At 35.6% G+C, this 27,221-nt stretch overlaps 2 protein-coding genes across 6 annotated transcripts in view; one reads left to right on the top strand and one right to left on the bottom strand.

Moving 5' to 3' along the window:
- RALGPS2 (Ral GEF with PH domain and SH3 binding motif 2) overlaps positions 1-27,221 on the top strand; it is a 124,278-nt gene that overhangs the window by 63,542 nt on the left and 33,515 nt on the right. The window lies entirely within an intron of this gene.
- ANGPTL1 (angiopoietin like 1) lies at positions 1,803-25,775 on the bottom strand. Of its 3 annotated transcripts, XR_005656978.1 has the most exons (6): positions 24,342-24,717; positions 18,909-19,754; positions 8,217-8,410; positions 6,507-6,777; positions 4,854-5,095; positions 1,803-2,000 (listed from the first exon to the last, which is right to left on the bottom strand). XR_005656978.1 is itself a non-coding variant. In XM_039881388.1 (5 exons), exons 1-5 carry the CDS (start codon positions 24,349-24,351, stop codon positions 4,908-4,910), a joined length of 1,509 nt encoding a protein of 502 aa, XP_039737322.1. In that variant the 5' UTR covers positions 24,352-24,717; the 3' UTR covers positions 4,407-4,907. The 3 variants fall into 3 exon arrangements, 2 of the variants coding, with proteins under 2 accessions (XP_039737322.1, XP_039737323.1); XM_039881388.1 differs by lacking the exon at positions 1,803-2,000 and having other exon boundaries at positions 4,407-5,095; XM_039881389.1 differs by lacking the exons at positions 1,803-2,000; positions 24,342-24,717 and adding an exon at positions 25,513-25,775 and having other exon boundaries at positions 4,774-5,095.

The raw sequence follows: 27,221 nt of genomic DNA, 5'->3' as shown, positions 1-27,221 counted from the left end.
TTAGATTTTCATAATAGGCCTTTGTGTGTGTGTGTGTAGAAGAGAAAAGCTGTCCTTATAGCTTTCTGTAAATAGTGCCCTCTCCATCCCCCATTCTCTGAAAAGCACCATTTTATTTCCATTATGATGTTTGCATTCATCTGTCACCCCCTCAGCAGTAGGTAATCCTTTCTTTGTCATGATTCAAGACTTTACCCTTAGCATCTAGAACTAAAGTAGGCACTTAGTAATATTTGTCGGTTGAATTAGTTAAATAATCCCTTTCTATCTCTTCCCATTGTTCCAGTAACTTTGTTTTAAATACAATAAATTTATCTTTGTGATATTTTTATATACATCAACTCCCTACCCACCCCCAGTTCTCTTTTGATACATCAGCTGGCTATCGAATATTTGCTTAGCAGTATGCTTGGTGCTCGGATGTATAGCAGGGAATTAAATGAACTTTGTCCCTGATTTTATGGAACTTCATGTCTCTTCAGTACCAAAGGTTTGATTACTTTGTGAATAATCCTTCCTGTCTCTGTGTCATGGAAGAGGGAGGTACAGGCCTTGTTAGTGATGGTCTCATCACAGCTAATGAAATGTTTAAAGCATGCCTAGATTTACAGGACCTTCAGGTTTTATCTCATCCTTTTATTTTTTTCAGTAGTTTTTACCTTTCTTGATCTCTCAGTAGAATATGGTTCTGTAGTATTACATTAGTTATAGGAACTTCTAACCTATGTACAAATATTTTCAAAAACAGTAGCTTTTTATTCACATTTCTATTCAGATCATTTCAACAAAATCCAGAGCTTTCTGCAGCTCCGTGGGGATTGAGATTTTTTTTCCTTCTCCTTTGATAGAATTGTACTTGTTAAATGTATAAAAAGTTCTGACACTGATCTCAGAAATGCCTAATGGTTAAAAATTGTCGTTGGCATTTAATATTTGAGTTTTATTGCATTTTCCTTTCTTTGTTTTGATTTGCAAATAATACACCATGGATTACTTTACTTATTCTTCTCATTAGACTACATATTGTATTCTACAACAGCAGTAAAGCATGTTCAGTCATTTTCTTTTGAATCCTGAGAATGAGCTCTAAGTGGCAGCTAGCCTAGTTTTTTCTTGGCCAAAATGACATCCCTATTTTCCATTACCTCATTTATATTCTCTTTTACCCTTTTTTTTTTTTAATGTATTTAAAATTCCTCTAACATTCTTCAATGGTATACGTATTTTCTGAAGTTTATTTTAGATCACTTAAAGACTTGTGATATAAAAGGGCTGGGGGTTGGGGGCTGGGGTTGCATTAATTTCTTCCCCATGTTCACAATTTTTCTTTGTATATCAGGGCTGAGGTCTGGGGGCTGGAGTTGCATTAATTTCTTCCCCATGTTCACAGTTTTTCTTTGTATATCTCTTTAAAAAATGTAAAGTAGCTGTATAGATCTACATTTTAATCACGAACAGAAAGATTCCCCCAGTTCCAACAGCTTTGTCAGTAGTGTTTCCAACTGTTGATATTTCAATAATTTGTAATTTTTCAAGCAAACCTTAACAGGAGGATAATAATAAAAATCTTAATCATTAACATTTATTCATCACTTAGTACCATATCCTCAATACTGTGTACTTTATATAAATTATCTAATTTATATGACAATTTTATAAGGTAAGTTATAATATTATTCAGTTTTATAAGGGAAGAAACTGAGATAAGGGAGGTTAAATTGATTTGCTATAAAGATACACATTATAAGTATTTCGTTTATAGTTCAAAAACATTATGAAATTAGTATTTTGGGAATCTGTACTTAGATCGTAACTTTGAGTTTATTCTTCAGTCTGTCCTATAATTATCCATAGAATTACAACTTAGTAACTATTACCCCCCACTGATTAAGTTGAAAACCAAGCTTATTTTTAGATGGCTTTTTTGAGGGTAGGGGAAGAGAGGTCATGGCGTTGTAAGTGGAATCAGGCTTTCCTTTCTTGGTTATCTTTCACAGACTCTAAAAAAAAAAAAAGAATATAAAAACTTGTTAGAGTGTAATAATCTTTAACTTACTATTAAGATTAAATACATAAAAATAATATCACAGTAGTATAGATTTACAAGTAATTTAAAACATTTTCATGATTGCCAAAGCTTTTACAGCCTTATCGTGTTAATACCTGTAGGAGTCCTAAGAAGAATGATGCTAGGACCCTAGCATTATTACATAGTGCTAGAATTAGCACTCTCATATGACTCATAGAGTCGAGTGAACATTAGACTGAAATTTTGGTTTTTATACTCTACCAGGCTCAGAGCCTGCGGATAAAGTTATTTGTAGATAATCTACGAAATTTCAAAGTGGTATCTGATATTGACATTATCCAAAACCTAAGGTTTTAAAAGTCTGCTTCAGAGATGCAGGTGTTCTACGCGTGGATGGCTTCCTGTTGAGTACAGCAGAATCTAAATCAGTTTTAGCATAAGCTTCATTTCATTTATTAAAAATAACTGAACATAAAGAATCCTTCTGTAAACCAGCTCCAAAGTTATAGCTCATTCTTATTAAAGATGAGCAAACCCATGTTTATTCCTGGGTAACCTGCAAGTAGCTACGGGACCTTTGCTGCCACACAAGCGACCTGTCTACTCTCTCCCAGGATCCTCATTCGGCTGAAATTGCTGCTCTGGCTGGTCTTTCCTTGGTTTCTATTCTCTTATGGTCCAGTCTCTTAACTACCTGCCATAATAGCGGACATAGTTCTGCTAGATTTGCAAACGAAGGTCATGGGTCATTGTAATTTTATGTCTGAAAACTTGGCTATTGTTTCTTTTAACACACTTATTGATCACACCCATGCTGTGCAAGGCGCCATAATAGGTGTTACAAAAAGTACATAGATGAGTAGGAATAACCTGATAGCTAAACTCTACTGAGTCCTTGTGTCAGGCTTTCTAAATATTTTACCACATGAATTACCTTGTTTGATTTTCACAACCACCTGAGCTAGGTACTTTTTTATCCCCATTTCATAGATAAGGAAACAGGCAAGAGTATACAAGTTGCCGTAGGTAACCCAGCTAGTGAAGGGTAGAGTTGGGCCACGAACCCAAGCAGTTTTGACTTTAGAACGTCAGCTCTCATATAATACTGTGTCTTACTCCTGTTCTGAAGAAACTCAGGAGGAGCAGTTATTCATAAGCTCCGCCGGGAACTCCAGGACAGCACTGTGAGGGGAGCGGGATGCGCCCCACGGCCCGGACGGCTTAGCTCTCAGCCCAGCTTTCCAGTGTGTGTGCTCACTTTCACCTCATTCTGTTTTTACTAATATTCCTCTTCTATGAAAATTCTGTAAGACTAGTCTCTGATCGAGTTTTGGATGTTTAAGTGAAATGCTACAGTCGTTAATAAATGAAATGCCCTAATAAAGTTTTATTCAGGTAAGACTTGATATGACAGTTAGATGCCTAATTCCTCCCAGAAGTCTTAGAGCAGATTTATTTTATTGGTTCTGAGGATGGTAGGAAGAGATTTGAAAACTGTCTTAAATGACCATAGATAAAACAAAGAATGAGGTTCTGACGGTCTCTTAGCCTCTGTCACCAGCAGTTTTATTTTGAGATGTGGCAGAGGGAAAACTGTTGGGTCATGTTGGTGGTCTTGAGTTGTTCAAACGATTGTCTTCAGTTCTGATTGGATTTTCTTTTTGTTTGAGCAAAAGTCCCTTGAGGTGTCTCAAATTTTAGTTCACAAATAAATTAAGGGAAGGTCAGCTCTAAGCAGCGAACATGTTTCTGGAAGGAAGTTGTTTCAAAAGTTTGGTGGTAGAGCTGTTAGTTGCAAAGATGAGTTAAAGACACACACTGTAAATGGAATTAGCAATTTGGACTAAAGGAACCCCTGTGGATTCTGCACTGAAGCTATTGAATCGTAGCTTTGGGAAAACATCTGACACTTCCTTAAAGTTGTTCTGGTCCCACCCACAGGTGTGCAGTCATGCTTGTAAAGCTACCCGAGCTTTCTGACTTGAATAGCAGACAGATTTTTTCCCCCAAATAGTAAGGGTCAGTAAGTTAGAGGGGAAGGTAGTTATAAATAAGCTTAGAGTTATAATTCAAATCTGTTAGACCATTGCCTCACTAAATATTCTGCATTTTTATAATGTCAGTATTTTGCTAATATAACAACATAAAAATGTGTTTTAGGAGATTTTGGTGCTCAGCAAACCATATGAAGATAATACTAAAAACTTATTTATATATTTTCGTTTTTATAAATTGACCATTTAAATATTGTATGCATTTATTTTTTTGTTTTCAAAAACTATGTATTTTAATACTGTGGGTCATTTAATTCTTTGGGGAAATTGGCATAAAGTATGTTATCAAGAATTCACATTTAATTTCATGTGAAAGGAACAAATTCAAATTGAAATCATTTTATTCAATGCAAAATGTATTTTCTATTGGCAAAACTAGAGTTTTCTCTAATTTCCTGTCTATATTTTTATAAATAAAATGTATTAGTTGGCTGAAATCTTAAAATTATTTTTTCATTGAAAGAGCAGTCTCATAAAGTTTTTAAATAAATTGTTAAGGATCTTTGAACATGTATTCAGTTTTGATTTAAAATAAAGCTAAGATTTGTTTTACATGTGGCAAATATTTACATTTTAGAAAACAAACTTTGCCTGTATTTAGTCAATATAATTTTTAAAATAACTAGGATTATGGGTAGCAATAATCATCTGCAGTATATTGAAGGAAGATGAAACTTCATAACTCCGCTCTTATAGTTAAGATAAAATTCATTTAAAAAACTATATCCATGGAAATGAATTGTGCAAAATAATACACATTTGACATTTACATTTTTAGGAACTTAAAAATACAGAGTTCTATTTAAGTTGTAGACTGTGCCCCTTCAGTCAATAGGCTTGATCATCATCTGGACTGCTCTCAAGGAGTAGGACCCGCCTCGGTATTCGGCCCAGAAGACTCCGTCTTGGTACTTGCTTCTGTAATGGCCACCTCTGTACCAGACTCCGTTGAGGTTGGAGTGCGCACAGGCATTGTACCACCATCCTCCTTTATGAAAGTGGGCGCAGTTCCCTTTGAGGAGAAAACAGAGATAGCAAAGTAAAAGTTTCTTCTAAGTATGGTACTCCATAAACCATCAGAAACTTATTCTGCCTTTGGAACAATTGAATTGGAGTTTTTCTTACTGATATCTGTTACCTTTATCTTCATAGTTTAGTTTCTTCATTTATTCTCTTACTCTTGCTTAAGTATCAAGTACCTGAAAAATCACTTAAAATTGCCTTGTTTTATCTTGCCCTTTGCTTGCATAGGACTTGCTTCTTTTTTTAAGTGACTTAATTTTCTAGGCAGCAGGGTAAGTAAAATATAATGTGTTTTGTGTGTTGGGGGGGAGATTGGAGAAAATGGGAAGAAAAGACAGGGAGTTGCTTAAGAGTAAAGTTTAAGGAAAATTAAATTCTCTATAGCAAAAAAATAATATAAAATAGCACTACTAACAATTAAATGAGTTTTTTAAGTAAGGCATATGTTATGGTCCTATCGCTCTTCCTCTTTCCTCTTTGCCTGGTTGAAATAGGTTAAAATAGCGATCTATGGGCTGCTTGCCAGGATACAGCTGAACAGAACTGTAAATCAATTTTTTTGGGGGGGGAGGGAAGGCGTCTTCATCAGCGCCAAAAACCTGAGTTAGAAAGGCAAAAGTATATGAAAATTAAATTTAAAATTATATTATGTGGATGACCTGATTGATTCTAAAGAGCACATCAACTTCCCCTCTAAGCAAGAGCTTTCCCGACTCTTCTCTACGCGTCTTACTCGTCTTGCTGTCCCTGTACTAAGAACTGGGTGCCTGTTACCCGCACACCCAGTGGCTGGCTTCCTGTACACCCGCAGGTCTTTGTTTGGATGTCGGCATCGCACAGTGACCTCTCTGGTCCACCCCATACACAACAGCACCCCTCCCACCCCACTCCCCGCTGCCCAACCACTTTCTGTTCCCTTACTCGGTTTTATTTTTCTTAGAGTACTTGTCACCGCCTGAAAGGTCATTTTGTCTCATTCTAGAGAGTAAGCTCCAAAAGAGCAGGAACTTTGGTCACTGCTGTTGTCTTCAGCCCCTTCAGCGGTGCCTGGCACATGGGAGGTATTCAGTTTGCATTTGTTTTGAATGTAAGGCAATTGAGAGTTTTATTTCCAGATGAATGAGGATCTGTTTTGTTTTGCACCATCTGCCCCCGTCACCCCCCGAACCCCCCGCCCCGGTTAGAAAAACAGAACCTTGTTCTTCCCAGAGCTCAAGCTTTAGAGTTGCCTTATAGAAGAGATCCTAAAGCAACTCCTTTCAGCAGATTATATTCTCTTTCAGTCTCAAATGACCTTTCTGGAAAGATTCTTAGTAAGGTAAGCCTTAGTAATAGGATCTAGTTCATGCACAGGAAGTGGCGATTCCACAGAGGGTGCACGTCGGTCTTTCCTGGCTCACCCGTGTACATGTCTTTGTCTCTGTCCAGCGTGGTGAACTGTTTACCGTTGTGCCACATCATAGAATCCCCTGCGTTCCCCTGGTACGTTCCCAGGCGCAGTCTGTAGAACTCGTTCTCCGGTTCCAGGCGGAAGCTGCTGTACTCCGCATAGACTTTCTTGTCACTCCAGTCTTCCAGTTCAATCAGCAACTTGTAGTTGTCTTGATTGCTAAGCATATAGATATTTTCTAATCCGAGCCAGTATTCTCCATCAATGTTTCCAAACCCTTTCTGTCGATAAACAAAGCACAAAAGGACATAAGTAAGTGTAGAGAGAGAAAACTTTTTTATACATAAGTTTTAAACATTTGAGAGTGTAAAGATATTGGCCATTTAAGTGGGAACGTGAATTTCCATTTTAGTAGGTCACCTGATCTTCAAAAGCCCCACATAGTCATTTTGTTTTGTTTTGCTTTCTCTTAATTTGTCAGTAGTATTTATCTGCACAGCTAGTTTCAAACCCTACAAATAAGACAAAGGCAAAATGGAATGAAAATTATTCATAGCCACTAAAAATATTAACTAGTAAACTACCCAAATCTTTGAAAAGGGTTCCTGATCTCATACAAAGAGCCTTTTTTCTTTTTCTAAAAGTTTATAAAGTTCCCACCATAGTCAAACAAAAAAGATATCTAACATTATTGTCATTCATTAAAAATGATGCTGCTTTAGAACAAATTATCTTCTTTAGCTCTATTGTAATAAGTAAATTTCATACATAAAAGTAGATAAAATGGTAATCTTCAAAGTTCTCCCTTTGAAAAATTATAGATTAACGTTTGACAAAAATAATTAACTGTCCTATTGCAGTAAGCATATTCCATTGCAGGTATGCAGCAGAATTTAAGTTGAGTAAACCTGATCTTAACACTAAATGCATTTTCAAGGAGGTCGTGCTGCAGGATTTCTTTTTTTCTAGTTTCTTGTTTAGAAATTTACACAATTCTGACACGGATATATTAATGTCTCATTATTATCTGCCAGTGAAATAATCACCTAAGACTGAGTAATCACGTTACTTCACAATTTTGATTGAAAAATTAACCATCCAGAAAATACACTTTCTCCCATCTGCCATCCTTAAACTGAAGGTGGTATATACTCATAAAATTAGCATAATGAACGTCAACATTAGTAGCAAAGACTAGTTGTTGACCTTTCCAAAACTGGTATTGCATGATTCTGGTCCTGTATGAAAATCTGGGTGTACATCAAATTATTCTCAACAGCACCAGTGTTTGGTGTCATCAACTTAAAACATGGAGTGACTGTCAGAGGTAGTCATAGAAATAGAGTCATCCGTTAAGCCCTATACTTTATTATTGCTTAAAGAAATAAACCCGATGATGGGTACAGATGTGGTCATAAACAGAACAGCAGTTATCTTCTTAGGAAGTGGAATTAGGAGTGGTCTTTGCAAAGAATTAAATACACGTGTAAGTCATCCAGACAGAAGGGGTCATTTTATAGTACTTCTTTGGTTTCCTTTCTACATTTTAATTTTGACTTTAAAACTAGAAATGAGAATCATCTTTTCCACAAATGTAGATAATGGGAAACATATGGATAGTTATTTTTTAACTGTGTATCTTATTTATTGCATAGAATGGCTACTCTTGCAAGAGCTGCTTTTGTTCTACCTCTCCCCCAGGTCTGAATCTCTGTTTTACCTTATAATTGTCCCAGTTTCTGAAGAAGTTGACAGAGCCATCTATTCTTTTCTGAATAACAGTCCAGCCCCCAGGATCCAAACTGTTCTCACACCATAACTGCAATGGTCCATTGCTGTTTTCAGGTTTAATCATGTAAATCCCACTGATCGAATGACCCGCTTCTTTTGCATGCTGACAGTCTTTGAACGGTCCTGAAATAAAAATATCATTGATTGCCAGGAAATGTAATAGAAAAACAGCCAGATTAAAAGAGTTTTTAATCAAGGGTCTTACCTTTCTGTCTTTTTTTACAGATAGCATTTTTTTATCTATTGTATACACAATATTATAAAAGTTAAAAACTAAATAAAAGGATTATCCCAGTCCCACTATCCAGAACATTAACTTGTTTCATTTTTGTAAGTTTTTGTCTGTATACATACATGTTCACTTGTTATAATTTCTAACACACACAAAATTGGATTGCCTTTTTAACAAACCTTTCACGAGATTATAGTCTTCATTCTAGCACTTACAGTAGCTGTAATTATACAGCCTTTGATGTTGACATAATTTATTCTACTATTATTGGCCATTGAAGTTTCATCTGATTTTACTATTATAAATAATACTGCACAAAGTGTCTTCTCATTGGCTTCATTTTTTCATGTTTTACAAAAATGCTCTGCTGGATGAAGAACATGTAAACACTTTACAGCTCCTCTTAGTACCCAGTTTACAGTTTTCAAAATTTGATTTCAATGGATACACTGGTCCTTTGTGATACTCACTGAAAGCAGCGTACCGTAGTCAAATAAGTTTTAGAATTGCTAAACGTTATATTGCCCTTTTGGAAACTCACAGTGTGCATTCACGTATTAAAGACTGAGAAGCCCTGAAATAAACTAAGTTTCTCAAACTTATAGAATCTTCTAACTTTTTCCTCATCCAATAGTCCATGAGAATACATTTCAGGAATGTTGGCAACATGCCTTTCTAAAGAATTATATCAATTTATATGACTAATAGTAATTTTCTTTCTTAATCTACACAATGACCTTATGATAGTTTACAGATGTTCTGTACATGAAACAATTAACCAGGCTGTTACATTTGCCCCCATGTTATTTCATACTTTTATTCTCTCCCTATTTTTTAATCCACTAATAAGTTCTTTATATCTTTTAAAGTGACAAAACATTTCATAAGATCATTTGTAGAGTGTCTCGCTCTTGAATGTGTGATGTCCACATTTTTGGATCTTAAAAACACTTTGAACATTCTTCGTTTCACCCCTCTGTGGTGTTCTGATCCTTGTTTTTTTTTTTATAAGCATGTAAAAATATTAAGTGATTTTAAAATAAGAATTATCCTAAAAGATCTATTAGAACAAGAAAGTATAGAAATCTCAGTTGTCAAATTTTAAATTTCACTAGAAATTTTTTAATTCTGACATAATTATCTGATAGTAGAGTTTAGTCAAGTAAAGTTCATACAGGTTATTTTCAGTCTGTACTATAAAGTTAATAGGATTGTTGAAATTTTGAGAAATGTGTTATTTATACTGTGCCAAGTATATACAGGGTCCCTTTTGGGCCTTATTGGGGTAGAATTGATCTCATTAAATAAATAGTTATACAGTTACATCATTCGAAGTTTTTAGGGTCTGTGAACTCTTCCTTCTAGATTGCTCCTTGAGGACAGAGACTGTTTCTGTTTTTCTTCTGACTTCATGTCATCAGTATTTTAACTATTAGTAGTTTGCTGTCAATAATTTTTTGTTAAATAAATGAATCAATTAACTGGCCTTCACATTTTAAATGCAAGGAAATTGAAAACCACACTCAAAAATCAAGAGATAATCAGTTTCTCTAGTCCAGATTTTTATGTGTAATTGATATTTATGTTTCAGAGTTTAAAAAATCATAACAGTGACCATGAGCACTATAGATTACTAGTAAAAAAATTTAGAAACTGCAAAGATTGCTATCTTTCTTGGGTTACATTTATTTTACGTATTGAAATTTTGGGTTCTAGAGTTTCAATTTGATTCTTTTTTTATGGTTTTTATTTCACTTCCGAGATTACCAGTCCTGTTCTCATTGTGAATATATTTTTCTTTAAGCTCTAATAACTACTATAAAAATTCTTGTCTTTTTTATTTCTGGTTTGCTGGGACTTTTTATCATGAATGGGTTTTGGATTTTATCAGAGTCTTTTTATTTATCTACTGAGATGATGATAAGATTTTTCTTTTTTCATTTGTTAATGTGATGAATCCTGTTGATTGTATTTTTAATGTTAAACCAAGCTCGTATTCCTGGAATAACCTCAGTTTGATTATGGTGTAGTATTATTTTTATATATTGCTGGATTTGATTTGCTAAAATTTTGTTAAGAACTTCTGCTTTTATATTCATGAGGATATTGGTTAGTCGGTGAAATCTCATAAATGGGTTCTTAATCTGGGGAGGACTATGATAAAAATAATGTTTGAGCTTATTAGACTGGCCATAAATTAAATCACATTTCATTTAAATTCAGTGCAAATTATTTTTATATTATCTTCAATATAAAACCTCACTTATTGTATTTAAATTACAAAGTATTCACAGCTGTTAACACAATACTTAATGTTAAGTAATCATTATCAGTAACTTATTTCTCTTTTCTCCATTGTTGCTAACCTTGACACAGTTATAGCTTATTTAATAATTTAAGTAGCCTATTTAATAAATATATGCTTATTTAATAATTTTAATGTGGCTAATCAAAGATGAATATACAGTCATTTATGCCTTAGAGAAATAACGTATTCCTGAAAAATCTGTCCTTCAAAATCATGCACTAAAAATAACAGCTCATGTTAGCTGTTAGCATACTTTGTATTCAGCCCCAGTTAACTTGTGGTACAAAACATTGATATGCTTGGGGAAAATCTCATATAAGTCAGTATGACCTCTTTGTTTTACTGATATTATTCTCCTTTTTCTTTTGCTAATCACATGAGCTGCTTCACATTATAGAAACATGCACTTTAATCAATTCAGAGAAGGTTAAAGAAGTTGTATGATCACATAGAATGAAATTTATAGAATTTAAATTTCCTATGTGAGAATGAAATGGAAGGAAAAGTGAAGTATGATTTCCAAGACCATTTTGAGATTATTTTGTGTAATGCACAGTAATACATTCATTTGTTTACTCATAGAGCTCCCTGTGGACAAAAACTGTATATTTTGGTTGTGTATCCACAGTTTAAGCCCACTTAGGCATTCATATATTTGTTGAATTAAATAATTTTGGTAGCCACAGTGGTTTTCTCAGTTCTGCATTATTTTTTTCAGAAATGTCTTTGATGTTTCTGCTACTGGCTAGAAACTGTTTTAGGTTCAAGCAATAAACAACCACAGGGTCAAGTGCGAAGTAGGGGAAGTGACACGTATAAAGAGATAATTTCACTATAACGTGACGGGTACTTTGATGCAGACACGTGCTAAGAAATAGATAACCCAGATTTGCAAGGGAGAGATCAGAATCTACCTGTGTCTGAGACGAGTTTCAAAGATTGATGAGGAGCAAGCTCGCAGGGGTAGGGGATCTGATCGAGGCCACATGTGGGTGACGTGCTGAGGCATGGAGACAGGAGAGAGCTGGGTGTCAGAGGAGTTGTGCATTTGGTATGTCTGAAATGTGAGCGGTGGAGGGTGGTCCTTAGAGCTATAGAGTTGAAACTGATTCCTTTGGTTTAAAAGTGGAGTCATCTCTCCAAAGTTAGCCAGATTTTTCTAAGTTGTCAGTTTTAGAATAGTCACGATATCCGAGGAACATTGCTCTTACTTTAAAACCTATTAGTGTTGTAATTTAATGTAAAGTGGTTTTGTTGCAATACATATAAATATTTCTCTCATTTTGGAAATTTTCTTATTCTATGACTGTCACCTCTGTTATTGCTTATTCCATGAATGTCATCTTTGTAAATACTGACTTTGAACTCATTGGAGTATAGTTTTGACAGTTTACACTTTATATTTAAGTATATATCCACAAGTTGGACTTTATTAGGTTATTTGAATTGCCGTCAAATATTTAGAAACATCAAGGTTTTAAATGTTGACAGAATATTTATAAAATGTTCTTTTTCTGCTATTTAATAGGCCCTAGGATACTTAATATACAAATTGCGGAGAGTTCTGGGTTTTCTAAATCCATCTTTGATTTGATAAGACTTCCATTAATGCAAATTTAAAATTATCTTCAACTTTAATTTTTCGACCATCTTTTTTTGTAGTGTGCTTCATGTTGACAGTTTGGATGCCTATTAGACTTAGTTGACATAAAGGCTTAGGAAAATTTAGTTGAAATCCTTCTTCAGTACATGTGGATAAAATTAATAAAAATAGTGCTTATTGCTGCTTTTCTTCCTTCAGTAAATTTAGTATTTGTTTACATTTATTTTCTAAATAAACCATAACCTGTCTTAGCCCAGTGTATACTGTTGATCTTAGCAAAAATATTTTCTCAATAATAATGAGAAAATATTTACTCTTATTTACTCTCTGCTCTAGAACTAGATTATAAACCATTCTTAAGTGTTTTACTACTTTCTCTGTACCTTAAAAAAAACATCGTTTAATAGGAACTTTAAAATGACTAGTAGAAAAGTACCAGTTTTATTTTTGAGAGGTTAAATTTAACTTGTTAGTTTGCATATTGTCAGAAATAAATTAATTGATATGTTATTTAGGAATTTGTTCATAGTGATTCAAAGGATATAGACTGAAAATACCTTCCTTTTAAAATATGAATTTTATTAACCTTTTTTCTTGCACTGAGTAATCTTGCAATAGTCCTCATCTTCCATGACACACAATTGGATTCTCCTCAAGGCGGGAAACTGGAATTCTGTACATTAAATTCGAAAGACCAGTCTCTCTTCCTCAGCTTATTTGATGATTAAAGTTTGTATGGGGCTAACAAACTCCAGTTAATAGATCTGGTTCATAGAAAGAAAAATATTGACCAGTCATGCCACATTGTTTCCCAGTGTGTATTTTTCATTAAAAAACCATATTTTGAACACAATGGTGGGTTAAAAAAAAGATTTAATACTTTAAATAGCACCTTTACTGAAACCATCTTTAACATTTATCTGTCCTTTTTCTATAAACTGATTACTTAGAGGGATAATCTTTCTCTTTTTATTATTGAATTTATCATTTATTTTCTTTTTCTCAATCCTGTGCTCTTTTTGATAGTACAAAACAAAACAAAACAAAACAGTTTAGAGATTTCAAATAATGAGTCAGCAAGTAAAATCTTTTGAGAAGTAAACTTTTTAATTGTGTTAGTTAATTATAAGATAAATACATTTGACAGCATTTCTGGAATGAGAAGTTTGAGGCAAATATTTTATAAAGTAGTAATAGATTCTTTCTTGTAATAATATGAATTACTTTATTTATTAACCTAAGTTTAAAATGCACTTAGCAACCTGAGCTTTTATTTTTGAAGTTATTAAAGAATTTGTCGATTGGTTTTCCTAACGGGTTGAGAATCATATTCCCATAACTCCTTTGCTTATTAACCAGTCTTATTTAGTTTAGTTTTTTGTTTTAAGTATTACTATAAGTATTCCACTGAAACCATTTGAATCTTGAAAATTATGAATAGGAAGCATTTTAAATAATTGAAAATTAGCTTGTTACCCACTAAAAAGCATATTTTTCATTTCTGATGATTGCTTTTCAAGTTTAACTTTTGAATCTTACCTTTGATGCCTCCATACATGGCAAGGCAAGGCACATATAGAGAAGTGTACCAAAAAATGTAATAATTAAAGACAGTCAGACCATCTACACACAGAGCATTTTCACATGCATCACCTCATTTAATCATCACAGCGATCTCTTAGGGAAAATGCAACTGGATCTCAGAAAAGCCATGCCAGAATCCAGGTTTCCCATTATTCAGATTTATGCTCTAAAATCCTGTGAAGAAACTTCTATTTCCATTTATCTACGAGGAATGAACTTGTTTTTATAAATATACCATTTGCAAAAAAGTAATGTTTTCTTTTAAAAAAAATTAACCTGAAATACAGCCAGTGAATAACTAACAGTTAATTTTATCGAGGCAGTTTGCCAGGTGTTTAGTTAACATTTCCAAACATTTTGTTTTAAGGTAGAGAGATAATTTATTTTAAACTAACAGAATCATGCTATTTTGCTGTAAGTTCATACGAAGTTCATTCTTTTGAGGTGTATTTTTTTGTAACTATTTTTAAAGAAAATATAAAATTACCTGTCATTAAAACACCTTTTTAAAAAATGATGGTAAGATATATATAACATAATATTTACCATCTTAACCATTTTTAAGTGTGTAGTTCGGTGGCATTGGTACATTCTCATTATTGTGCAGTCAATCTCCAGAACTTTTTTCATCTTGCAAAACTGAAACTCTGTACCCCATTAAACAGTAGCTCCCCATTCCCCACTCACCCTAGCCCGAGAGCCACCATTCTACTTTCTGCCTCTATGAATCTGAGTACTCAAGGTACCTCACATCAGTGGAATCATACAGTATTTGACTTTTTTGTGATGGGCTGAAACACTTTTTAAATAATACATAACGTTATTCATTTAGGGACTTTAGAGCAATCATATACCTACACGTAGAGAACAGTAATATGAACTTCTTGGTACCAGAAGCATATGTAGTATCCATCTATCTTTTCCCTTTTTGTGCAGGCACCCAAACAGTTTAGACATATTTTCCAGTCAGACGTAAGAATGTTACAAACAAAGATTTTAGCACATCATATATAAAGAAAAGACAACAGCAAGTCTGTTTATTGCTGCTTATAGTAATTTATATTTGATAAGAATCACAGAATATTAGAATGTTAGAATCATCCAGTCTAGCCAATGCTCATTGTACAAATGAAAAAACAGACGAGCAGGCAAGTGACTGACCCAAGGTCAGTAACAGAGAAAAAAGTTTTCTTAATTCTGTGTACATTCCTCGTATGAAATGAACGTTCTTATGGTATAACTAATTGTGTCCTTGAATTTCAGAGACCAACATTATGGCCTAAAATAAGTAAAAAGTTATGTTTATTACAAATAAGTTATGAATAACAGAAAAGATTATGCCTATCCTTAATTTTTACATTAAGGATTGGTTTATTAGGGACATATACATCATTGTTTCATTAAAGCATAAATCTGTTTAATGGGAATATGCTGAATCCCTAGCATGGGGTTTAATTCTGTAATATTGGATTTTTCTTGCACTACAGCTCAGTGTATAATAAAACCTAGAAATGATATATTTCATTTTGTATAAGCATTTTTTCATGTGTCAGTGTATCAATATGTGAATACGCATTTCTTCTAGAATTGGTGATACCATCCACTTAAGATTCAGTACCCATGGAAAATAACACCATATTTACATTACCGTATACCCCATCAGTTAAAAAAAATTCCACATACTTCACTTATGTTTATGAATTGTATGTACAAACTACTATACTGATATTGTATACATTAAAAGCTTACACAAAATGTAAATTTTTAAAAGATATCAAAAATATATTTTTCTATACATAGTGGATCATTTTGTACATATCTTTAGAAGTATAAGGGTGTGGGAATTAATTATGACCATGATTTATGTAATTTGATGGTACTCTAAGCCTATTGTTACTGCGAATTATAACAGTATAAAAATGAATGAATCCAGTACAATAGAATGTATTAAAGTACTTCTGTGAAGGTCTTTGGAATGACAACTTTAAGAAGCTCTATAAAAATGTAATACCAAGGCAATCAGTATTTATTTAGCATCTTCAAATGAGAGACAATATCCATATACCAGGAAGGAGCTTATGTTATAGTAGGAAGTAATTTATTTAAATGTGTATATAAGTCCCGTGTGTAAAGATAGATGTGTATATAAGTCCTGTGTGTAAAGATAACTGATAATTCAAGAGAGAATATAAGAAATAGAGACTTTCATGGACAGAAGCAATCACTTCAAGCCTGTGGGAGTTAACAGGGGCTTCAAGGAGGAGTAGCTATTTTTTTATTTTATTTTACTTTATTTTAGTCTGAGCCTTATCATTTGAATAGACAGAAAGCACAGAAAAAAGTTAGAAGACTGAGTTGATTCATTTTATTGAAGCACACAGTTTTTGTGAAGGAAAGCTAAAGAAGTAGAATTTGATTCTTTTGAGGAGGATATTAGCCTCACCTAGGCTAAGGAAATTGGACTTTTCCTGTTTGCATTGGGGGGACTGCTAAGCAGAAGTGTGCTGTGATCACAGTGGTAGTTTAAGGAGACGTCTCTTGGCATCGTAGAATACACTTTGATGGAGAGAGAAAATGGAGTTAGGGAGACCAGTCGACAAGCTATTATGCAACTCTTAGTAAAAATTAACATTGGAGTGCCAGGCACTGTTCTAAGCATGCCTCAAGTGTTCGGCTCTGTGAGGTTAAGTACTGTTATTATTCTCATTTTACAGATGAGGAAACTGAGGCACAGAGCAATTCTCTCCCCCTCCCCTGCCCAAGGTCACACAACTAGTAATCCAGGAAGTCTCCATCCTCTAGCTGCTGCCATAGACAGCTTGGATCTAAGCTAGAACTCGGGCTCTGCGTAGAAATGATGGACGCAGCCATGGAAGACTGAAAAGTCACATGGGTAGAACTTGGCTGACTGTGTGGGGGTCAGGAGGGGCGTGTTGAAGATGAGCCGAGCGAAGTCAGAATTGGGCAGTAACATGAATCAAGATAGAGAAATCAAGATCGACTGACCAGTTTTACAGAAATTTATCCCAAGGATATAATCATAGAGAAAGAAAAAGCAAAACAGAGGTGTTTTTTTTTTAATTACAAGATATTGATTACCGTGTTTATGAGAGGAGGGAAAAAAGAAAAACTTGGAGGTTATTACCAAAATGTTAATGATATGTCTCTGAGCATTTGGATATTCCATGACACTTTTTAAAAAGTATATTAGTATTTTCTAGATTTTTCTGTAGTAAAGGTGTATCGTTTTTATAACAATAATTTACCTATTTCTAAAAGGAGCGTACTAGTTTGGGGAAAAGGTTATTTTAGAGTCTACTTATTAATTCATTCATCCATTTTTCAAGTGTTTATTGTAGTGCTTACAATATTTTGAGCATAATACCTGATCCTAACTAGGTGTTTGAGATAGAAAAATGAAAAGACAGTTCACTTTCTTTCAGAAGCGTTCAGTCCAGCAGGAAGACAGGCATCCAGTGTAATGTGACATAGGAAATACATGTTCGAGTCAGAGTCAGCAGTCTGGGGAAAGAGCCATCTAGATTTGTTTGTTTGAATTTGGGAAGGCATAACATTTAAGACACTGTTTTAGTGAAGCCTTAACAGCTGCCAGGTTGACAGAGAAGCTTAAAGACGGCATTTCACGAAGAAACAGCAGCATGTGAGGTGATGGTAGACTCTCCAGATGCAAACATCCAGCTTAGGTTAGAACCAGGAGGGGGAGCTCCAGGCAGGAGTCACCTGAGCAGTGGTGACACCTGTAACCCGTATGAGATCTCTAAATAGAATGTCTTGAAGAGAGCTGTTTTAAGCCTAGGAGAAGGAAGAAGATGCCAATGAAGGACCTAGAGAAGTAGGAAGAATTAGAATATTATGATGTGGAGGTGCAAGAAGCCGTGGTGTCCACTGCTGCAGAGGGCCATGACCGCTTTGTGATGCATGTGACCACAGTCTTCTGTGTTTTTGTTAAATTTGTATCATAGTCTCTGCAGAGTTATGTCCTGCCTTTTCAATAAGTGAATGAACTATGATTTATTTACCTTTCTTTTTTTTAAGCTTTTGAGCATTTGGGCTTTTTCCTCCACTCCAAGGAAACAAATCAACTTGTAAAGAATTCAGGAGACTGGCTTATGAAAAAGTGGATACAGGTGTAAAATAAATGTAAAAAAAATTCAGAAAGTTAGCAACGAGCTTACTAGACTGAAACAAAGATGAATTCTAGGCACCTAGATCGGTGACTGGTATTGAATGATTGAAGGAAGGAATGATATTAACCAATAGAGTTAGAGAGAGTAGGATGAAGTCTAGTTTTTTAAATGAGAATGAAAACTTATTTATACGTACATGAGTACAAGGTACGAATTGTAGTTTGTTTAGCCTTGGAAAATAGGAGGGCTGCCTTTTCCTCCTGAGACTGAGGACAGGGAGGCTCAGGTTTTGTGCAGATGTTTTCAAGATGGGAAAGAACAAGGAAGCTAGGCCCTGAGTAGACTTAATCTCAGCGCAGCAGTAGGTAACGCAGAGGAAAATGAAAGCAATTTTTAAATCCTCCTTTTGAGGACGATGCTGATAGAAAGAGCAGCAAGAGGGAAATAAGATGGGTGAGCAGCAGCAAGTACCGAGCTGGAGGCTGATGAGATGCTTTAAAAGCTAGTGACTTAGACTGTAAGAATTCGGATGGAAGACTGTTCATAACTGTTTTACAGAGTCTTAGAACTGAGAGGTGTATCTAAGTTCAATTCTTGATTAATAGAAAACAAAGATAGTAATTTTAATGCTCATGTATAATTATATAAGCAAAATGAAGAATAAGTATTTATTATGAGTGTTGTTTCATAAACCTTAGAACGTATTAACCTCACACTTCCATTTTTAACAGTAAGCAGTAACTCACCTTCATTGATGAAAGTCACTGGTGGCATCTTGAAAGGGCTTTTGGTGGGAGCCGTTGCCAGATCAGGCGGTGGCATGAGATCTCTGGGATAACCCGGATCTCTCTGTATCTCGTTACCCCCCAGCAGGCCAGGCGTGTACTGGTGGCTGTTGGGAACGTGTTGTGGCACTACCTGGACAAGAGGAGGAGACACGTGGGGGTCTTGTCGGGAAAATATCCTCAGGCACTGTTCTTCCAACAGAGTGATCATCACGGACTGGTTGTTGACGAGATCCGTCAAGGAAGCATATTTCACCTCTAGTTCCCTGTACCTCGTCGCCATCTTCAACATTTCTGTGGTGACGTTGAGGATTTTATTTTCCAGCTGGGAGAGTTCGAGCGAGTTGTCCCTCTTGCGGATAATCTCGTGCAGCAGCTGCATGTAGAGCTGAGTAACACGCGAGTTCATGTTGCGGCTTTCTTTCCTCAGCAGCTTCACCTCGTTCACGATGTTTCCGTCCACGTCCACCACCAGCTGCAGGACGTCAATCTCCCGCTTCTGCTTGGAGAGCACGTCCTTCAGGTTCTCAAGGTCCATCCGGGTGATCATGTCTTTGATGGCCCCTGCGTCTTGCCCTTTGGTGTTCACGCAGATTGGCCCCGTTATTTTTTGCTCCGGTACCAGGAATGTGTACGCACATTTCTTGACTTCCTCTTTACTGTCTGTGGCCCGAGGGGATCTCCTCTGAGTTATTTTTTTTATTTTGAACTGTCCCCCTCGGCAGCGTCCAGAGCCCGTTAGCAGGAGGAGGAGCACGCTTAGGGTCCAGATAAAAGCCTTCATTTTGAAATGAGGTTGTATGATGTCTTTTTGAAAAAAAAAAAATGGTGAAGGGAAAAAGTAAAAAGCATTAATACCAATCTTTTAAAGTCCGTAATATACAAAAGTATCTGAGAGGAAAACTGAATTATCTATTGACATTAGTAAATTGGGTCAGAATTGTTATTAATTTCTTAAATTCAGTATCATAGCGCCTTCGCATTTGTTTAAACTTAGATCTGAGACTAGTTCTTCAACTGCCACTGTATTCTTTGCTCCCCGGCCAGCGAGCAGATGTTGATGGGTGCACCTGTGTGCAGAGGCTGCTGTTAGGTGCTCCTGGGTTTCCTGAGACACTATGAGATACTCTTCTTACCTCCAAAAAATCTCACTTACTATCTTAAAATTCTGAAAACGGTATACAATATTCGTAAGGCATCAATTAAAACATTACTTCCTAACATTAGGTGACTTTAGTAGTCAGTAATTTATATTTATATTGTGCAGTTTCAGTTAAATTAGGTCTCTCAACAAATACCTTTTTTATCTATTAAATTAAAGAAAGATTTTTAGACAAATCTAAAACCAGAAAGTTTTAGCATCATATTTTTGTTTTTGTAGTGTGTCCTTTTGCGATTGGTGACAAGTTTAAAAGTGATAGAATAAGGCTTATGGTCATTATTGTGGGAAATTGCATTTCCTAAATTGTAATATGATATATGCTCTAAGCTTATATGGGATTCAGCAGGTTAATTTTTCTAACAGGTTCTAGTGAACTGTATTTTAGTAAAATGTTAATAATTTTCTATTACCAAGGAAAGAAACTGTCTATAACTGAATATGCTTCTTGGAGTTGGAAAGCCGTAGAGCCCATCTCATTCGAGAACCTCTCTGAACCCAGGTGCATGTTGAGGGCCAGGCCCACACAAAGGGATGAGATTAGAGCCAGGTCTGGAATTCAGGTTCCCTGGCTCGTCAGGTGTTTATGGCAGTGGCACATATGCTAAAATGTGTGCTTAGAGTGTTTCATTTGTGCTGCAGCAGATGAGAAATATTTGTCCTCTATGGTACAGTGTCTACAGAAACACTAGAACTAGTTCCAAACCAAAGCCTCTTCCTTTCTCTATACTTAACTCCCTAAGGAGTAGCAGCAGTAGAATGGGTAAGATATGTCACTCCATCAGGTCATTAACAAGCTGCGGTGGTGCAGCCCACCTTCTCACGCTTATGAACTTGATTCCTGTCTGCTGTTTTTGACAGATGGCAGTGGATACACTAAATAGAGCTTTCCTATCCCATTTTCCACCCCAGTAGTTGTTTTTTTTATTTAAGAAGCCAGGTCCCAACTCGTTTATGCCTTCTATTAATGATAGCAGTGCAGTAATAACAGTTGCATACTTATTGCATGCTTGTTAAATGCCAGGCATTGCTTCAAGCCCTTTACTCTATCAGATCATTTGCTGAGGTAGATTATTATGATCCTCATTTTCAGATGAAGAAACTGGCCAGCAGAAGTTAGGTACCTTACCCAGAATTACACAGCTTTTTAGAGACGGAGCCAGGATTTGAAGCCAGATAGAAAACTCCAAGGTTCATATTTTCCATGTAATCACTATATCACATGGCAGCATATTCTCTCCTATTTTCTATCACCAACATTGTAACAATCCCTTATATTCATGTGTGCTCAACACATGTTAACTGTTTGCATTCATAGCCACACGGTGAAGTAAATGAAGTAAATGCGTGCCATTTTATACAGGAATGAGGTCCTGGAGAAGCTTAAATACCCAAGTGGGATTCAGATCTTCTACTCGTGACTTTTGTAGACCTCTGATTTTTATGTTACTTGTGTCATAACTACAGAAGAGTCTGAACTTTGTGTTTCTTCTTTTTCACAAAATGGAATGATAATGAAAATAAAGAATGGATGTGTGGAGAATTACTATTCTTTTACAAAATAAGATAGGAAGGATGAGTGGAATATTCCATATTTATATTGAAGGCCTTCTACCGCTGACTTAGAGCCAAGAGCACATTTGGAATAGCACTGTTTTTTTTGTTGGTTTTCATCTTTGCCCTCTGGCATCAGGAGAAATTTTAGACCTCAAGAGTCTAAAATTTTATTTTTAAAAGGCTTTTGTTGTTTATACCAAAAGAGTTACCTGCACCAAAAACCAATAAAAGACTTCTCGTTAAGTTGAGATCTGGTTTAATTTAAAAACTGAGGACAGTAAAATAGAAGCTGTCAGTCCCCTGGGTAAATGCGCAGCATGTGTCCTATACAGGCAGCCTACCTGGTGTTCGAATCCAGGCATTTCACTTTCATAATAGATCGGAAATTCTTAGCTCATAAAATTATTCTATTTTAATAACCTACTACGAAATAAGTTACCAAAACAAGAACAATTCTGAAAGTTTTGTGAAACTTCAAAACACGTAGAATTTTATGAGAAATATTCTGTTTGAAAAGCTTGTATTCCTACCAGACACAGGTTTCTATGGAACAGCATATAATCCAGGACTGTTGTGACTTTGCATCATTGTTGTCATGGAAGAACAAAGATGTGGAAATATGAGTCCAAATTACAATAGCAATAGCTTCCTTTTGATGTAGTCTGCCTTGGCTCTTAGCAGGTTCCTATACGATTAAGTCATAACATAAATCACTGTCTACCATATGAGCATTTGACCCAAATTAGTATTTAAAAGAGATGAGTAAAAGCTTGTATTTTTTTTTTAAATATATACAATTCCCTTATCCTTACACAAGTAATGACTTCATTGTTCACACAGAGTAAGGAGCCACATTTCTTAAGTAGTAGACTAGCTACGTCATGAGTAAAGAACTGTTTTTAAAAATACGTTTACTGTTACATTTTCTGAAAACATTCTCTTATTTAATATTTTCCCACATATGTTCAGTTTTAAAAGTGAAAGATCCATAAATCTGTGTTACCTCATAAAACCTTTCTGTATACGTTAAAATTTTCCTAGGTCCCACGAGAATGTTATAAATTAGTACAGTATACTTAAGTTTAAATCTGTCTTTGCTGGGTTGTTTCTAGGGGGAAAAAAAAGTCTTCTATGCCTTGGGTTAACTTTATTGGTACTTTCTCTCTTCATAGTTGCTACATTGCCAGCTAGTAGAGAAAAGAAACAAGTCAGGATTTGCTTCCTTTCAGATGGCAAGCGCAGAGGCACTTAACTGACGGTATCAGCCACTGAAATTAGCATGAAGCCATGAACTTAAATTTATGAAGCAATGACAGTACCTTAGATAAAGAACTTCTAGATTGCGAATTACTTTCTGGGAAGAGACTAGTTATCTGTGTGATTTGGGTTTTAGATTGCATGCATCCCTACGGCTTCAGTAAGAACTGAGGTTTAATGAGGTGTCCTGTACTTTTCACAGCAAACAACAACAAAAAAGAGATGACAAATACATCAGATCCATTACTACTTGGAAATTCTAGCAGAATTTCTTGTAAAATATGTTTAACAGAGATCCTCCCAGTATTTAGAGTTAAGAATCTTTACAGAAAGAACATGAAAGTAAAGTTGGAGAAATCTTAGCTTCCTCATTATTTGCTTGTCGAGGATTCCTGCAGTTAATATCTTTAGTATGTAAAGGGACAAAGGGTCCCCAGATCGCAACAGACTTAAGTATCTTTACTATTAGTAACCAATAATATTATTTTAAATACTCATACACGTAAAGCCCCCAGATAGAATATTGAAAGAAACCTCTTGTGCATGGTTACCAAAATTACTTATGTAAAAATATATTTTTGGTCTTTTAATCATGTGTTTAAGTAGTTGCATTGGGTTTTATTTTCTGTTGTTAGTGCTGAATACATATGTAATACTTCTATCACATTTGCTCCTCGGTCCTGATCGGTTAACGTTTTAGGTATTCTTTTTTTAATGTAACAATAACTGCTTTTTCAAGTAATTCCAGTTTTCGTTTCTGTTACCCAAGTTAAATTGCCATTACATGTGAACCTGGGAAAATATTTAGAATTTTGAGTTTTAGCAAGAAATACATAGACTTGTCTTAAATCTTTACAAGGATTTCTGCTTACTATTTGGTTGTGCTGTAATTGAGGTATTGTGGCAAAGCCTTTTGAGTAATTTTATATCTTCTTAGCTGTGTTTTTCTAGCTATGCTTTAAGATATCTAACACTCTATATCAGTCGTTAGCACACACACTGTAGCTACGTGAAGAGACACTAACCATATTTACAACTATTTTCTTTAAGTTTGTTTCCCTTTGTTTTTAATCAGTGTGCTATAAACCTTCCTTATACATTAATCTTAAAGTTAAAATTTCTATCTCATGTCACTAAAGCACTTGTTTTCTGAAACCCAACATATGTGCATTAATCTATAAGCATATACACTAAATATAATTAAGTCGAACCTTGATTAATGCAGTAGTCATCAGAAAATAGGTAATGGCCAGTTTTTACATATGATTGCAAAACAAAACCTTTTTCAGATGAAATTTTAGTATATTCCAAAATACTTTTTATATAATAAGAGATTTTGAAAATTCTACCACAATGTACAAGAATTATGCATTTTGACATACATTAGAATTTTCAAATAAAAATAAAAAGTATTAAAATACCTTTTTGCATCTGCTGATAAAGCAAACCCAGAAACTTGCCGCTCTTATTCTTGCTGTTAAAAATCAGTGTAGAAGTTTGTTCATCTGTGACTTTAATGGCAACTGCATTTTTGTTTTGGACCGTTGAATCCAAGCTGTAATAAGGAACTTTTTCTTCTTACAACACTAATCAATTGAATTTGACATGCCACCTATGTAATTTTAAGAAGTGGAGTGGAAGTTCTGGTCTGTGGGCTGTCTTTAATCCAGCAGAGAAAGCATTGTGGCTTTGCTCTGTCTGCCACATGGAGAAATGCAGTAACCAGCTGCAGCTGACCCAGATTGTATATACAGCACCCTTGAATAGTGATTCCCTCTTTCTCGGTAGACTCAAGTTCAGCCCACATATTACGTCACCGAAAAATTGCTGGAGACCGGGGGAAAGTCTCCTTAGGATTTCCTCTCTGTGGCCTTAAATCGGGGTGGGGGGAGTAGGATCAGCGGGGGGTTGAATAGCTCTGAACAAGGAGGGACTGTGCAGGTTGAAGGAAGAGCACCATCTGGAAGCACACTATCATGGTTCAGCAGGCAATTACAGAACAAACATTTGAGTCTGCCGCCAGAGATCTTTTAAGTTACATACTGAAAAAATAGTACTCAATTTAGAAGCAGTTGCGGACTGATGAGTTTGTTTTTGTTTTAAAGAACAAGAGTTACAGTTTGTCAGGAGGCAGCCACCTGAATAATACAATACGCTCTGTAGCTTAGAAGTTCTAAACATTTTTCTAAGTTGCCATTTCAGAAGGTTTTAAACTTATAAGAAACTCAGTGTTATACTACGTTATATCTGTCTGTAATGTTTCTTAAGATAAAACTGCTCATGTGTATAATTACCAGAACTAAGTGGAAATCTGTGTATAAAATTCTTTCAGAAATTTAACACTTTAAAATTAAACTCTGATGCTGTGTAATGTCACTTTCCTCTAATTCTACGACATGACCCTTCTTGCCTGAATAAGATTATTCTTAGAGTTGATGTTTTGTGATTTAAACACAAACATAACCCTGGCCTATGGGCGGGGTGTGGAGGGGAGGGAGGGAGTTCTGAACCACCACCCCCCCACACCCCCCCCACTCCACCCCCCACCCCCACCCCCGGCTATGTGAATTTAGACAAGTCCCTTTTACTTACCTCAGGCTCAGCTCTTCTGCTGTGAAATTAGGTGCTGGAGAGAGCATTACTAATTGTTGAGTACTAACTATGCTATTATATTTCATTAAATCAAGAAATGTGATTAAGTAACTCAATTTCGGAGGAAACACAAATTTAGGCATCTTAAGTGATTTGGCTTAGTCCTTAAGTCGTCGAATTGGGATTTGTGGGATTTGGAATCTGACTCTAAGCATTATGCCTGTGTGTGTCTCTGTCTCCGTCTGTCTCCGTCTCTGTCTCCGTCTCTGTCTCTTCTCTGTCTCTCTCTCTCTGTCTCTCTGTCTCTGTTCCTCTGTCTTCCTCTCTCTCTCTCTCTCTCTCTCTTCTCTTCTCTCCTCACTGGAGCATACAGTTGCGGATTGCTGCTTCTAGACAAAACCTTTGGGCTTCTACTTCCTGTACACATTATGTGTTTTCCCCTCCTCGTTGCTTTAGTTTGTGCTATTCTTTTTCCGATAGGCTGTACTGAGTTCACTTGTATTTTATTGATCCACGGCCTTATGTAAAGTCAGCTTAGTTTCTGCCCCTTTTAGAAAAGTAATCATTTCTTTACATTCCTGTGACATACATAGGCACATCAAGGGTTGCAAACTGAAGGGGCTATAAAGACAAATACAGCAAGAACAAAACACGTAATAAGTGAAGTAAACCAGAAATAAGATAACAGGAAAATAGAGTTATGACAAACAGGCATCTTTATGGTTAGTATAATGAGATAGATGTGCACCCTTTCCAGCTGTACTTCATTGTTGCCAGATCTCCCCATTTTTTAGGAAGAGAGCCATTTAGGTATTTCCTGTGATATTTCCTGATTTTAAAAACATTGGGACAGATAGACTGCCAGCTTCTAGCCTCGGATTTGCATTATGTAATATGTTACTTGACCAGTCCGTGATCATGTCTTACTCACTCATAGCGTAATCTGGGGAAGCTATGAGCTGGTAAATTCCTCCTGAGCTTTTTTACTTGAGCGATTTGGAGTTTTCGAACTTCAGCGATTAGTAATATCACAACTGTGATGGAAATTGGAATGGCAGGTGTTTAGGGGCAAATAATAGTTAGTTTGGAATGTTAAATTGAAAATGAAAGTCAGGAGCTCGGTTCCATAGAAAGACTTGGAAAGTTATCAGCAACTAAGTGACAGCTGAAGCTACAGAAGTGAGATAACCCGGGACAAGTACGCGTAGGGTGGGAAGATTGACGACAGAGCCTTGGGGAGCATGGAGAAGAACAAGACGGGAGAGGGTGTGGGAAGCTGGGAAGGGTCAAGCCAGGAAACACCAACGCGGAGAGACAAAAACGGGAGGAGGAGACCAAGATGTTTGAGGGTAATAATGAGGAGGAGTCACTTATGCCTTTGCTGGAATAAGTTTCAGCAGTGAGAGAGATTTCAGATGATATAGTGGGTCGAAGAGCGACTGGATAAAATTTAACTGACAAGGGGAGATAGATATATCTATAGTTTCTACAATAATAATTTTCAAAAAAAAAGGAAAAATGGACAAAAGACATTTTATAGAAATATAAACGCTTAACCTCATTGTTAATCAAAGAAATGAAAATTAAAACAATTATATATCATTTTATACTCACAAGATTCGTAGAAATAGAGGAGACTCAATACCACGTGTGGGTTGGTGGAGAGTTACATATTGACAGTAGGAGTGTGAATTGATACAGCTTTAAAA

The sequence above is a fragment of the Pteropus medius genome, unplaced genomic scaffold (assembly GCF_902729225.1).
Source record: "Pteropus medius unplaced genomic scaffold, Ma_sr-lr_union100, whole genome shotgun sequence".
Classification (NCBI taxonomy): Eukaryota; Metazoa; Chordata; class Mammalia; order Chiroptera; family Pteropodidae; genus Pteropus; species Pteropus medius.
Note: the sequence above shows the minus strand (reverse complement) of the source record. Positions and strands in the feature narration are given on the sequence as shown.

Bases quoted from the DNA above. Each gene is read 5' to 3' on its own strand.
- ANGPTL1 (XM_039881388.1), bottom strand. The intron at 8,411-18,908 runs GTGAGTTACTGC...TTTTTATTTCAG, and splicing joins AGTGACTTTCATCAATGAAG to GACCGTTCAAAGACTGTCAG. The intron at 6,778-8,216 runs GTAAAACAGAGA...GTTTATCGACAG, and splicing joins GAAACTGGGACAATTATAAG to AAAGGGTTTGGAAACATTGA.